Here is a 13673-nt window from a genome sequence, read left to right on the forward strand (position 1 = left end):
CAATAGTACACTTTCTGTTGACCATATAAGAAGGTCATACACCTCGTGTCTGTATGGGACTTTTTGCTTTTTCACGTAGCATGTAGACTTCCATCCAGTTATACCGGTGTAACTGAAATAAAGCTATCTTGCTTCTGGAACACTTGAAGTTTGACTGATCACAGGGGAAGAATTATCCTATCATTTTGGTCCTTCGAGCCGGTACCAATGCGTGAAGCCCGGGTCCAATGGTTCTGATTGATCAGAAATCGGTGAGTATCGGATCTCAAAACTCACTGAGAAAATAAGTCCCCCCACTTAACATTAGTGGTCAAATAGGGGCCGATTGCTACCAGGACCCAGATTCAACCATCTGGTTCCGAACCTGCCGTGATCCAGTCCTTCTATTGTGTTTTGGAGGTAAGATACTTTAAATTACATTTTTTTTTCCTCTCTCTCTCAAAGTCTATTCTTTTTTTTCTCTTTTTCTCTGCTTGATTCTGGTTATGAGTTATAGAACAGACATTGGGACTGATTGTATGACATCTTAATAGTCCACTGATGAGTTGTGATAACAGACATTGAGACTGATTGTATAATATCTTAATAGTCCGATGTCACAGGCATTTGGGGCGTTGCCTGAGGTAAAAATGGATGTCGCCTGCTGTCCGGGACAGATAAAAAAAAAAAGATTTGAAGGGTATACCGAATGTCGTAGGTTACGGACCCGACAATTTAAGCGCTACAAGTAGCTGAGTTATCTAAATAGATTGCGAGGCCGACTGTTTTCTTGGTGATCACTTTTTTCTCTTTTTATCTCTTTCAAATGGTTAGCCTTGCTAACTTTACCTTTTGTTTGAACAACAGTACTGCTGCACACACAGGTTTTAACTATTTTTTGTTTTTCCCCATAGTGTGGGGTGTTTTGATATTTATTTTGTTTCCCCTGTATTCTTATTGTTATCGTGGCCAAGGATTGCTACACCAGTGATTTACAAATTATTGGAAACCCCAATTAATGCTAACAACAGGGACGTTTTTTGTTAAGGCAGTGTCTGCAATCTGGTGTTTAAACACTGGGCTCGCTCACCCCCCCCATTCAGACATTGCTAAGTACACTTGCTCTTTTGTGTGTGTGTGTGTGTGTGTGTGTGTGTGTGTGTGTGTGTGTGTGTGCACGTGTGAATTTAGACCAGGTCATTTTTTTTTCTCTCTTCTTTTTTGTTTGTTTGTTTTTTTGTCTGTGTTTGTTTTAAACAAACTGTGCTTCTAAAAAAAAAAAAAAAAGAGGGGAACCTAATGCACAAGGTGATAAGAAATGTATGCATAACAAAGACCCTAAAATTGTGATATACTGTGCTAAAAGGAAAAGAAAATGTGTTTTTTAGAATAATTTAACTGAAAAAGGTTGCCAGAATTTGGTGAAAAAAGCTTAAATTGTTAAGATCAGAGAAGGTGTGAGTTAGAAATGGCGGCATGCTGGCTTGAACATGCTAGAAGAACAAAAGAAAAATACCAAGCCCAACTCCCCCTGGTGGACAAAGAGGATAATTTAATTTGTAGCACCCAGAGACCACCTCCTTATAATAGTCCTCCCCTAAGGTGCAAGCCACTGCCCAGAGTACCACCCTCCCTGTGACATCCACCCCTGTCAGAGGAACCGCCTCTGAACAAGACCCTGACCCTACTTCCTTAATCTCTCCAGATAGCAGCATGATCTCGGAGCTGAACAGATCAATCCTTGAAACTTTAACTGACGCCATAACCTATACACTAGGTGCCCCTGCAGGTGCCAAGAGATCAAGTAAACCTCCTATTAGGTATGGTGTAGATGATGGTGAAGTATACCCTTTGATAGAAGTCCCAAACCCCAGGGGAGGACAGGCTGACGGGTTGGGAGGACAGCATCCCCTGACAATGACTGTTTTCAGGCCATGGACTGATTAGGTCCAGCGGAATTTATTGAAAACATAGAGGGATTACGGAACAGTTACAAGTTGAACAGGGTGGAGGTAGAGAGAGTCCTGAGGAGAGTGCTGGGATCAGATTGGGCTTCCGTAAAGGGGGATTGGGACCCTTGCGGCCTAGCAGACGGACAGGGGCGAAGAGATCCATTACCTCCAGATAGCCCAGACTTAGGAAACAGGTTGACTGCATTACTGAATAGATGTCAGCTTAGATGGATTCAAAGGACTGATTGGCAGAAAATAAATATGACAGTACAAGAAGACAAGGAGAGTGTCAGTGACTACCTAAATAAACTACGAGAGGTTTTTAAAGTGTTCTCCGGGATCCCCGAAGCTGAGGATGTGAATAGTGCATATCAGCAACGGCTAAAAATAGCTTTTGTAAATGGATTAAAACAGGATCATAAGGATTACATTGTTAAAAATATGGTTATTTACGGAACTGCATCAGTTCTAGATGTTTTACAATATGCTAAACATTCAGAGAAGTATCTGAAAACAATGGGAAACAAATTTGAAAGTAAAGGTTTTTGTGCAAAGTGTTGAAGGAGATGAGGATGTAGAGGAGTACACTGCCAAGGCGGAAACAGAGGAGTCCCATAGAAGGAAGCAGAGGAGGGTATTGCCTCTGTAATAGATACATTTTTACAAACAGAGGTGGTTATGCTGTGTCCTGACAGCCCCTGTAACACCCCTCTTTTCCCTGTTAAGAAGGCTCCGCCTTCCACAGGCTGGAGAATGGTACAGGATTTACAAGCTGTTAACCAGGCAGTTATACCAAGAGCTCCTGTGGTACCAGATCCACACACACACTATTGAATGATTTGGATCCAGGGAATGAATTCTTCTCTGTGATTGATATCAGTAATGTTTGGCTTTCCAGTGCACCCCGACCATAAATTTTGGTTTGCCTTCACTTACCGGGGGAAAAGGGATACCTTCACGAGGTTGCCCCAGAGCTATTGTGAGTCCCCCACCATCTTTTCACAGGCAATGTCCACAAACTTGGCTCAATTTGTGCCCCTAGGGGGAAGCCAGCTCCTCCTCTATGAAGACACATTCTAGTGGCGTCTCCCTCAGAGGAGGTTTGTAGGACTGATACAATGGCTCTGTTGTATTTTCTCCATGATCAAGGGCATAAGGTAAATAACACTAAAACTCTAGTTGTGGCAACAGCAGGTCAAATACTTAGGGTATAATATCTCAAAAGAAGGTCGGCACCTGGATGAAGCGAGAATTCGAATCCTCCTACAGGTGTCGAGACCAAAAAAACAAATGATGTATTTTTTGGGCATGAGGAATTTTTGTAGGGTTTGGATCCCCGGGTATTCAATATTGACCGCCCCGTTGGTCCATGCCTTACATGGTAGCCCCATGGCCCCACAGGATGCTTTTAAATGGAGTGAGGAAACAGAGATGGCTTTTACTGACCTAAAACAAGTCCTTTCTAGTTCATCAGTGCTAGCCTTAACGGAATATGACAAACCTTTTTCAAACAAACAGTAGATTTAAGGGAAGGTCACATGACATCAGTACTTACACAGTCACATGGTGAGCGCCAGAGGCCAATTGCTTACTATTCTACAAAACTAGACAGTGTAACTAGAGCACTTTCACCCTGTGTACAGGCAGTGGTAGCTGCAGCCGAAGCAGTTAAGGCCTCAGCATCTATAGTGCTATATCACCTGCTGACACTCATAGTACCTCATGCAGTATCTGTTATTCTTTTACAACAAAATATATCACATTTGAGCCCAGCACGACACCTTTCCTGTATGACAATACTCTTGACACAACCTCACTTAATACAGAGGTGTACTACATTAAACCCATCCACACTACTACCACTCCCTACTGATGGCCATAAACATAACTGTACTGCTGCCATCACTGAAAAGGTACTGCCTCGAAGTGATTTGAAAGATGTACCTTTATCTAATCCTGACATGATGCTTTTTGTTGATGGCTCCAGTAGGACAAATCCAGATGGCACAAATGCAACTGGATACGCAGTAGTAAGAGGGGGGGAGAGTTTGGGACTTTAAATGAGGCACATATGTGGTGCACCTCCATCCCTGATTCAGTATTTAAAAAAGGGGGACATTTTGGGACTTTAAATGAGGTTGCAGACATGGTGTGAGTGTTAGGGAGGTACATATTTATTAAACATAAAAATTGCATGACATATCTCAAAGTACAGGAACCACATGGATGAAACAATCATTGAGTGTAAATGTCATTTCATAATGCAAGTGCAAAACAAAGCAGAAAGGGTACAACAGTGCATAACCTGACGCCAGCCAGTGGTCTGAATTGATCGATGGATACAGTGTATACATTAACATATGTACAGATGTAGTAGTGAACAGCTAAAATAGCGGCACAAGAAACACATCAAATAATGACAGAACTGGAAATCATAGAGATAGATCATACAGTCCTTACTGATATGCAGCAGAATGCTCCCCCCGGGGAGAAACAATATTGGAAAACAAAAGGTTGCACATTGATAGAGAACATTTACACATCACCTGAAGGAAAACCAGTATTGTCAAAATCCCTATTTAGGTATGCAGCAGTGTTGACACATGGAGTAACTCATGTGTCAAACAGGGGGATGACTGAGATGTTAAATAAGGTATGTACGGCCTATGGCTTTACAAACTATTCAAAAACTTTTTGTTCTCAATGCATTATATGTGCAAAACACAATGCTCAGGGAGGTATAAGACCACGAAAAGGAAAGTTCCCCACACCGCAATATCCATTCCAACACATTTGTATGGATTTTATTGAATTGGACAAATGTGAAAGGAAAAAATATAGTCTAGTAATAATAGATGCTTTGACCAAATGGGTGGAGGTATTCCCGACAGGAAGTGCGGACGCACAGACTGTAGCCAAAGCATTACTAAGAGATATAATTCCTAGGTTTGGAATCCCTGAAAAGATCTACAGCGATAATGGATCCCATTTTGTAAATAAAACTATACAACATTTGACAGAAGTGATGGGTATCCAAGTAAAAAACCATTGCGCCTACCACCCCCAATCGGCTGGTTTAGTGGAGAGACACAATGGAATCCTGAAAAATAAACTGAGAAAAGCTATGGAAGAAACAGGTAAAAATTGGATGTACTGCCTACCATTAGCTGTGACTAGCATGCATATTTCACCCACACAGGAAGGTTTGAGTCCATTTGAAATGATACATGGGAGGCCATATAGAATACCCTTACTACTAAATGAAACACCAGTTGAAGAATCTGAACGTACCTTAGCAGAATATATGTCTAACTTGTTGAAACAGAAACAAATTAATGAGGTCTGTTCTATTCCAGAAGGTCCAATCCAAGGAGAAGAGAAAATCCATATTGGAGACTGGGTCCTAATAAAAGTAATAAAAAGGAAACATTGGCACTTGCCTAAGTGGGAGGGGCCATATCAGGTTCTTCTTACCACTCCCACTGCAATAAGGATTGCTGACTCTCCTCCCTCTCCATCGGCGATTCGGCCACTCCCGGCTCTTGGACTTGGGTTATCTCCTTGCCTAGGGGCCGCTCCGTTGCACGGCGGTGCCCCTCCCCCGGCGCGCTGTGATTGGCCAATTACCCGGCCGTCCACGCCTTCCAACCCAGGGGTTGCTGGGGATTGTAGGCCGTTTGTCCAGCACCAGTTTGGGTGTCGGTGCACTGACACTCTGTGTCCGCCCACGCCCGACCGCGCCCCCTATGACGCACGGACGTGTGGGAGGGGCTGAGGGGTATATCTGGACTCTGTCTTGCTGTGGAGCGTCAGTGTGTTGTGCACTCCTGTGGAGCTAACTCGTGCTGCTAAGACAGACTAACCAGGTACTTTCCCTACCATACTTAACAGTTGCTTACTAGATAAATATGTTTCCTATGCAATCTCTTGGCTTGCTATTATTCTTCACTATACTTTTTCTTCTTTAGTGGATCTTCTTACCCTACTATGGAACAGCCTTTCTGCTGATAATTATGACAACTGTATTATTTAAATATATAATACAGAATTAAAGTAAATTATATATTTTACTTAACTTTTCTTGTCTCTCGTTTTTCTTCCTTCTCTTTTCCTTTATTCATTTTGTCTGCCTGATTCCTAATGGTTTTCTCTTTTTTACTCTTTGACATAATATTTGGATCAGCTTGTCACAAATCTGACTAGCCTCCGGTCTCAAGCTAGGCGCTAACCTCCACAGATGCTATACCTGTATACCTAAGCACTGTGAGTGTATAGTATATCTTATTACTTTTTATAAATAAATATTTCTTTTAAGTATTCTACAATAGATACTTACATTACTACTCTTCTCCACAGTTGGCCACTTTGTTTCTGGGTGCTGCCCCTTCCCTCTCCGATGGTTGGGGACTGTGTGAATCCCATCTGCAGCGGTTTCTTACTTTTTCCTGCCTAGGATACCCTTGTGGCTGTCAACTCGTGTTCATCCGGCCTGATCTTTCAGGCATGTGATGGTATCAGGGTATTACACACCCTGTTGTCTTCTTACTTCCACTACGGACCAGCAGGTGGGCATTATGAAATATACACTGACAGAGCGACTTTATTTATTGTTTATGTATATCTAATGTATCTATGTACAAATGATTAACTTTCTTTTTCTCTGTATGTCATTATCAGAATCCAAACTCTGATCTCAACCACCCCTGAAGAAGCCTAACCAGGCGAAATATATAGGGTTTACCAACCGGGTTGTGATCTCTGTTACAGTACCTATGTCTGTTATGGAAACCTTTTAACTTTGTTACATTTGTTCAGGTTATTGATTTATGTAGTGGGCTCCTGTAGAGTCTATGATATGTCCTTCAACCTGACACTACGCTGTCTTTTAATAAATTATTAAAATTTACATTATTTGTTCTATTTTCCTTTACTGTTTTTGCATGCACCGCTACAGTCCCGCCATTGTTCGACATTCCCATATATAAATTTGGGATGAGGTGCTTTTGTTAAAGATACTATTTTTCAGTCTAGACCAGCCAGATCCTATCCCTTACTTTCCAAGGATTGCAGAGAGGTCTACCTGGACTCACCAGTCCCATTGCAAAAAGGTTTTACAGGCAGAGCAGGGTCAGTTGGCGGCAGAGCTCTGGTAAAGTCCGGCTACAAAGGGAGGTTCTGCACAAGGTGGGGCTTATCTCAAACCGGTGAAGAACTCCATTACCTTACCCCCAGGGCTCTGTAGCTGGTTAGGATGGAAGGGACAGTAATTATCTTGGGTCTACTGGTGACTCTAGGTGAGACATCTATGAATGAATGAATGAATGAATGAATGAAAAACTTATATAGCGCGGCACATGCGAACTGAATCGCCTCTGGGCGCTGGTTGTTTGTGTCTCCTGCCATCAGAAAAGCAGGGTTTTGATCTGCCTTCTGAAAGACAGGTGGTTTTGCTCCAACCGAATGCTGGTTGGTAAAGCATTCCAAAGCCTGGGGCCCTGGAAAGCAAACCTTCTTTCTCCTTTGGACTTGTAATTGGTTTTAGGAATCTTGACCAGATTTTGGTCGGTGGATCGCAGAATGCGGTTGCAATTGTGCGGTTTGATCTTGTCGCATAGATATCTTGGAGCCTTCCCATGGATGCACTTATGTGTCAGGCAGAGTGCTTTGAATGCAATTATGTCTTTCACTGGCAACCAGTGAAGGGATCTCAGTGAAGGTGAGATTGATTCCCAAGATTTTTTCCCAGTCACCAGTCTAGCGGCCGTATTCTGTACGACTTGAAGACGAGCGATTTGGTACTTGGGGAGCCCGAGGTAAAGGGCATTTGTATAGTCCAGTCTGGAATTCACGATTGTTCCCACCACGACTGCTACGTCTTCTTTGGGGATAAATGGAATAAGTCTGCGTAGTAGGCGCATCAAATGGTGCGCCCCGCTGACTACTGACCCTATTTGTGCATCCATTGTCATGAAGGTGTCAAACGTGACTCCTAGACTTTTGACTTTGGAGCTAGGGGAGATGATTTGTCCCAGAATGGGCGATGGTGTCCAGTTTGTTGCCAGTTGACTCTTCCGACTGGCATCAAACATAAAGAGTTCTGTTTTCGCGCTATTGAGTTTAAGATAACTCTTAGTCATCCAGTTTTCTATTGAAGAGAGACATTTCTCTAATCTGAGATGATGATCCTTTTTGTGGCAGATGCGAAAATACAGCTGCGTGTCGTCTGCATAAGAGTGATAGAGTAGTTCTTGGCTACTGATAATATCAAAGAGAGGACGAAGATAGATATTAAACAGCACCGGTGATAGGGGGGATCCTTGGGGGACCCCACATGGCACCGTGCGTTTTTCTGACGTGAAAGATCCCAGTTTCACTGTTTGTGATCGGTTTCCGAGAAAGGAGGAGAACCATGGTAAAGCATCTTCTGAGACTCCGGCGACTTCTGCTAGTCGTCTCAGTAGCAATTTATGGTCTACTGTGTCGAAGGCTGCGCTTAGGTCCAGCAGAACCAGGAGACATGATTCTCCTTCGTCTGCGGCCTCGAGCGCATCGTCCCATATTTTCAGTAAGGCCGTTTCTGTCCCGTGTCCGGGACGGAACCCGGATTGAAATGGATCCAGTAGGTTGTGGGTATCCAGATGCTGTTGCAGCTGTTTTACCACCACTTTCTCCATTATCTTGGACAGAGCATTTAGACCTGTTATGGGACGGCGGTGAGTTGGGTCCATAGGATCCAAATTAGGTTTTTTCAAGATCGGCAGGATTGTGCCCTCTTTCAGCAGGGAAGGCACTATGCCTTCTTTAAATGACTGATTTATAAGCTGTGTGATTGGAGGCGCCAGGATGTCGGCACATTCCTTCAATAGCTTGGTGGGAATGATGTCATTGGGTGCTGTGCTGTTGCGCAACGCACCAATGATATTTTTGGTGGTATCGATGGAGACGGGTTCCAGAGTGAACTTAGTTGATTGTAGAGGCTTTCTGTCGGTGTTTTGTAGTTGATTGAAGAGGGGGCTGAGTGGAGTATTGTTTTGCCGAATACTTACCCGAATTTTTTCAATTTTGTTGATGAAGAAATCCGATAGTTCATTGCAGAACTCTTGGGTGTCTGAAGTGGGGACTTCAAGACATCCCGGATTCATGGTCTGGGTGACCATCCTGAAGAGTTCGCGTGGGCGATTCACTGCGCTGTTAATCACCATGGAAAAGTGAAGTTTTTTGGCTTTGAAAATTTCTTTGTGATATCGTGTTGTTACTGCTTTGTAGAAGTTGAGGCGGTCTTCTGAAGGACTTCTTTTCCAGGCGGCTTCCGCCCTTCTGCGCTCTTGCTTCAGTAGCGACAGCTGGTTATTGAACCAGCTGGACTTTTTTTCCCGGATGCGGACTTTGCGCTTTGGTGCTGCTAAGTCGGCTGACTGTAGCAGAGCTGCATTTATGGCATCCAATGTATCTGAGGCTTCTAGCTGAGGAGGAATAGCCCCAATTCGGTTTCCCAGGGTAGATCTGAAGAGTTCCGAGTGGAGCTTCTTCTGAGATCTGGCCCAGTGTACTGTCACCGGCTTGGGTGCTTTCATAACTAGTGGAATTCTGGGAATGATGAAGCTAATTGCATGGTGGTCTGTCCATGGCAAAGGTTCATTACCCAAGATGTTTATTTTCAGATTTTGTCTGAAAATTAGGTCGAGTGTGTGACCTGAAGCATGCGTGGGTCCGCATATAAGTTGCTGAAGTCCTATCCCTTCCAGGTGGTCGATGCAGGCCTCCGCGATAGGATCCTGTGAGGAGTTGGCCCACAGATTGAAATCCCCGAGCAGCAAAAGATGATTGCTGTTAAGGGAGTAAGCGGATATGAACTCTATTAATGCTGGAAGCAACTGCGATTTGGGCCCAGGGGGCCTATAGCAGAGGAGAATGTGAACGGTCTCCTGGGAGTGAGCTTGAAGTTGAAGCGTAAGGGTTTCCATAAAAGGTAGAGGATTTTGAAGGACCGGTTTAGTGATTGCAATATGAGACTTATGAATCACCGCCAGGCCTCCTCCTCTTTGCCCTATTCTATTTTCCGTTAAGATGCGATAATTTGCTGGTACCAGTTCTCCAAGAATGGTGTTGCAGTCGTCTGACAGCCAACTTTCTGTAATAAAGAGGCAGTCTAGATCGTTTTGTAGTAAGAAATCATGGATTTCTGATCGGTGTTTTACTGCCGATCTAGTGTTAAGCAACGCACATGATATGTGCTTGAGCTGTGTTGAATGGTTGAAATTTTTGATGATCGATCGACGATCGAATCTCAAAAGTTGATCGGATTTTAAGGCTTTTGTGGTGACGGCAGGTAATATTGTTGCGAATTGTCTCAGACCCCAAATGGTTTCTGCAGAGTATCGCAATTTAACCATTGTTGCCAGTCGCCGTGGGCGGGGGTGCGGGTGTTGGGTGAGAGAGGATTCGCAGAATCCTTGCTCGAGGGAGTTTTTGGTCCAGAGGAAGGCAAAAAAACCCTGGGCAAGCTGGCCAATGTGCTGCGGCAGGGAAAAAAATTCCTTCCTGATCCCTGAAGGCGATCGGGTCAAACCCTGGATCAAAGACTGAAGGCTATGGAGGGGAAAAAGGGGGGGGATGCTGGGTGTCACTGCTGCTGGGGTGTACCAAGATGGCCGCCAGGCAAAACACAGGACCCAGGCTGGGGGGGCTGTCAGCTTGGTAAAAACAATAATTATACCGATCAGGTTGCTGAACAGGGGGTGGAGGGGACCTCTAGGGGTGCGGGGGCGAGAATCCAGAGAGAATCTGCACTATTGGTAGTAAGTGCAGGGAGAACGGTCGGCGCGCCGGTAGGCCGCGGCTGAAGCCGCGGACTTTCCTGAGGTGCGGCGGCCGCGAAAAGGAGCAGGCTGGCACGGGCGTGTAGAAACGCCGAAAATACACCCAGGGGGGGTGTCGGGGGCCACCACAATCGTGGGTGGCCGTGCGGGCGGGGATGCCGGGCGAAAAGACGGGCAGAGAGCCGCAGAGTGGGGTCTGTGTGACGGCTGCCCTGAGAAGGACGGCCGTCAGAGGTTCCCCAGGATGTCAGGCCCTGAGAGCAGGGTCTTACCTGCGGAGAAAAGATGGAAAAGATGGAGTCCACGAGGAGAGAGAGGAGCTGGTTCCTGGTTCCTAGGAGCTGTTTCTTGTGCAGCGCAGGTATGGAGAGTCTGCCTAGCTTCTGACTGCCAGGTCTGGGTGAGAGCAGGCTCGTAAGCGGAAGGTCCGAAGCACCCTACTCCACCGCTGACGCTGACTGACTGACTGACTGACTATCTTTTCCACCTGGCGGGGTTGGGGACGCTGGGCCTGAATCGTTCCCTGGGCCTGAATGGCCCAGCGTATACGTGGAGGCAGAAACTGGAAAGAGAAGGAACCTCTAGAATGGGCAAGTACGGGGAAGGCCTTGAACTTAACCTTCATAGAAGAAGTAACTAGTACCATGTTAGTTGATTTTTGCCAAATGGTGGACTGTGGGGACTTAACTGAAGCAAGAAGGCTCCAATGGGCAGATAAATATGTTTGTTATATTCCAAGTGGAACTGACTGTTTAGTATGGAACCAGGTCCTGTGGACCACAGCACACCAAGATTGGGGGTACAACATTCTAGGCATAAAATGGTTTAAAAGAAAGACTCACCATAACAAAGGTGGCCAATTCTCCCTGTACCCATGGCAGAGATTGCAATCAATCAACGGTTATATTCTATGGGAGCATGGGTGATCAGATCCTTTAGGTACATTTTTCCTCGAGGTATTACCACCCAATAAAACCAAACAGGAAAAGGTAGACACAGAAGAGAAAGAAGAAGGCCATACTAAGATAGAAGTTCTGAGTAACACTGTAAGATTTACTAACCTAACAGTAGAAGATGCCATAGCTTTGGAGACGGGTTACCAAGAAAAAAAATGGAGTGGTTAGAATGGTTGAGGTACACGGTTAAAGCTCTAAAAAAAAAAAAAAGCTGTTTAGTTTGTGCCGGAGCTAGACCACATTTAGCAACAGTCCCTTTTCCTCTAGATTACAATACAGATCCAGAAGGTTTAAAATGTATGTTGCGGTTGTATAATAAGAATTCTAAACCAGAAACAAATTCTACCTGTCACACATTGAGCTTGCTGTCTCCCCCAGTGCAGAGACCTCAGATACCTCCAGCGGTTGCTACGTATCCGGGCAATTTTACTTGTTTTGCACTCCCAGGGAACAGTAGCGCGGTGGATCTTGGGTCACTACCTGATGACTGCTGTGCGGAGAGGATTAACAAGGAACATGGTGACTGGGTGGAACATGACATTCAGAGAGCTGATGTCTGGTGGATGTGTGGGGATAAGAAACTGCGAGCTAGGATCCCAGCCAATGCCCAAGGGGATTGTGCTATGGTCCAGCTAGTTATACCCCTGAGAATCCTGTCAGAACACCCGTGGACTAAGAGTCACCAACGGTATCGAAGGGACACCTCTCTCAAAGGGTCATTTGACTCCCATATCTACATAGATGAGATTGGAGTTCCTCGAGGGGTGCCGAATGAGTTTAAGGCCAGGAGTCAGGTAACGGCTGGGTTTGAGTCTCTTTTTCTGGTGGGTGACTATAGATAAAAATGTTGACTGGATTAACTATATATACTACAACCAACAATGATTTGTAAACTATACCAGGGACACTGTAAAAGGTCTAGCAGAACAGCTGGGCCCCACCTCTCTAATGGCATGGCAGAACCAAATGGCTTTAGCTATGATCTTAGCTGAAAGAGGAGGGGTATGCAAAATGTTTGGTAGCATGTGTTGTACCTTTATCCCTAATAATACAGCTCCTAGAGGGACTGTGACCAAAGCCCTGGAAGGACTAACTGCTCTATCGAATGAATTAGCAGAGAATTCAGGTATTAATGATCCATTCACAAACTGGCTTGAAGGATGGTTTGGTAAATGGACTGGACTCATCGCATCATGTTTGATCTCAATTGCTGTGGCTTTGGCAGTTCTGGTCACTTGCAGATGTTGCTGCATTCCCTGTGTTCGAGGACTTTCACAAAAAGTGATCGAAACTGCAATCTCAAGAACAATGTATCAAGCACTTCCTACCTCCGAGGAGACCTGTGTGGACGTTGAAGTTCAACTTAATGACATATAGCCCGAAAGTGTATAAAACACAGGGACTATCATCGAAATGTGTTGAGATAAAATAGCCACACAAGAGGAGGGAATGTTGGAAAAGTTTTCTATGTGCATTGTGTGACTATTTATAAAAATGTAAAAGGAGTACAGTTTCTGTAATGGCTTCTAAGGACACGTTGCTTTAGCTCTTCTTGTTCTATTGTTTGTTTTACTTCCTTAAATCAAACGTTGTAAAGAGACACTGTGATTGGCAATAAAGCTGTTTGCGTCATGAGCCACCGGTGGTCTTTAAGCCAATAGTACACTTTCTGTTGACCATATAAGAAGGTCATACGGGGGCGTGGCCAAGACAGGCATGTGAGAGGACGCATCTCTCACAGCTCCCAGCGGTGATCCGGTAACGATCCTCCCCCGGCCAAAATCCCGATCCGCAACCACCCTATGCTGGCAGCTGACGATACCGGGATCACAGCGGTACCACCACCGCCACTCTGTACCAGGGGGATGACTCGCAAAGGACAAGGAGAGACCGCAGGGCCGGAGATCCAAGATGGCGCCGCCGTGCTGGCTGTGAAGGGGACGCCTCGTGGAGCGGAGAAATCAGGG

At 45.0% G+C, this 13673-nt stretch overlaps 1 protein-coding gene and 1 pseudogene across 1 annotated transcript; both read left to right on the plus strand.

Annotated features, from left to right (window-relative positions):
• Positions 1–4319: 4319 nt before the first annotated feature.
• LOC120945436 (protein NYNRIN-like) lies at positions 4320–7226 on the plus strand. The gene is made up of 2 exons (XM_040359590.1): positions 4320–5423; positions 6994–7226. The coding sequence occupies exons 1-2, from the start codon at positions 4348–4350 to the stop codon at positions 7082–7084; spliced, it is 1167 nt and encodes a 388-aa protein (XP_040215524.1). The 5' UTR covers positions 4320–4347; the 3' UTR covers positions 7085–7226.
• A 4052-nt stretch (positions 7227–11278) lies between these two features.
• On the plus strand, positions 11279–13339 carry LOC120945437 (annotated as a pseudogene).
• Positions 13340–13673: the final 334 nt, after the last annotated feature.

This window comes from Rana temporaria, chromosome 7, assembly GCF_905171775.1.
Source record: "Rana temporaria chromosome 7, aRanTem1.1, whole genome shotgun sequence".
Lineage (NCBI taxonomy): Eukaryota > Metazoa > Chordata > Amphibia > Anura > Ranidae > Rana > Rana temporaria.

Bases quoted from the DNA above. Each gene is read 5' to 3' on its own strand.
- LOC120945436 (XM_040359590.1), top strand. From the start codon at position 4,348: ATGACAGAACTGGAAATCATAGAGATAGATCATACAGTCCTTACTGAT. The intron at 5,424-6,993 runs GATTGCTGACTC...TTACTTTCCAAG, and splicing joins ACCACTCCCACTGCAATAAG to GATTGCAGAGAGGTCTACCT.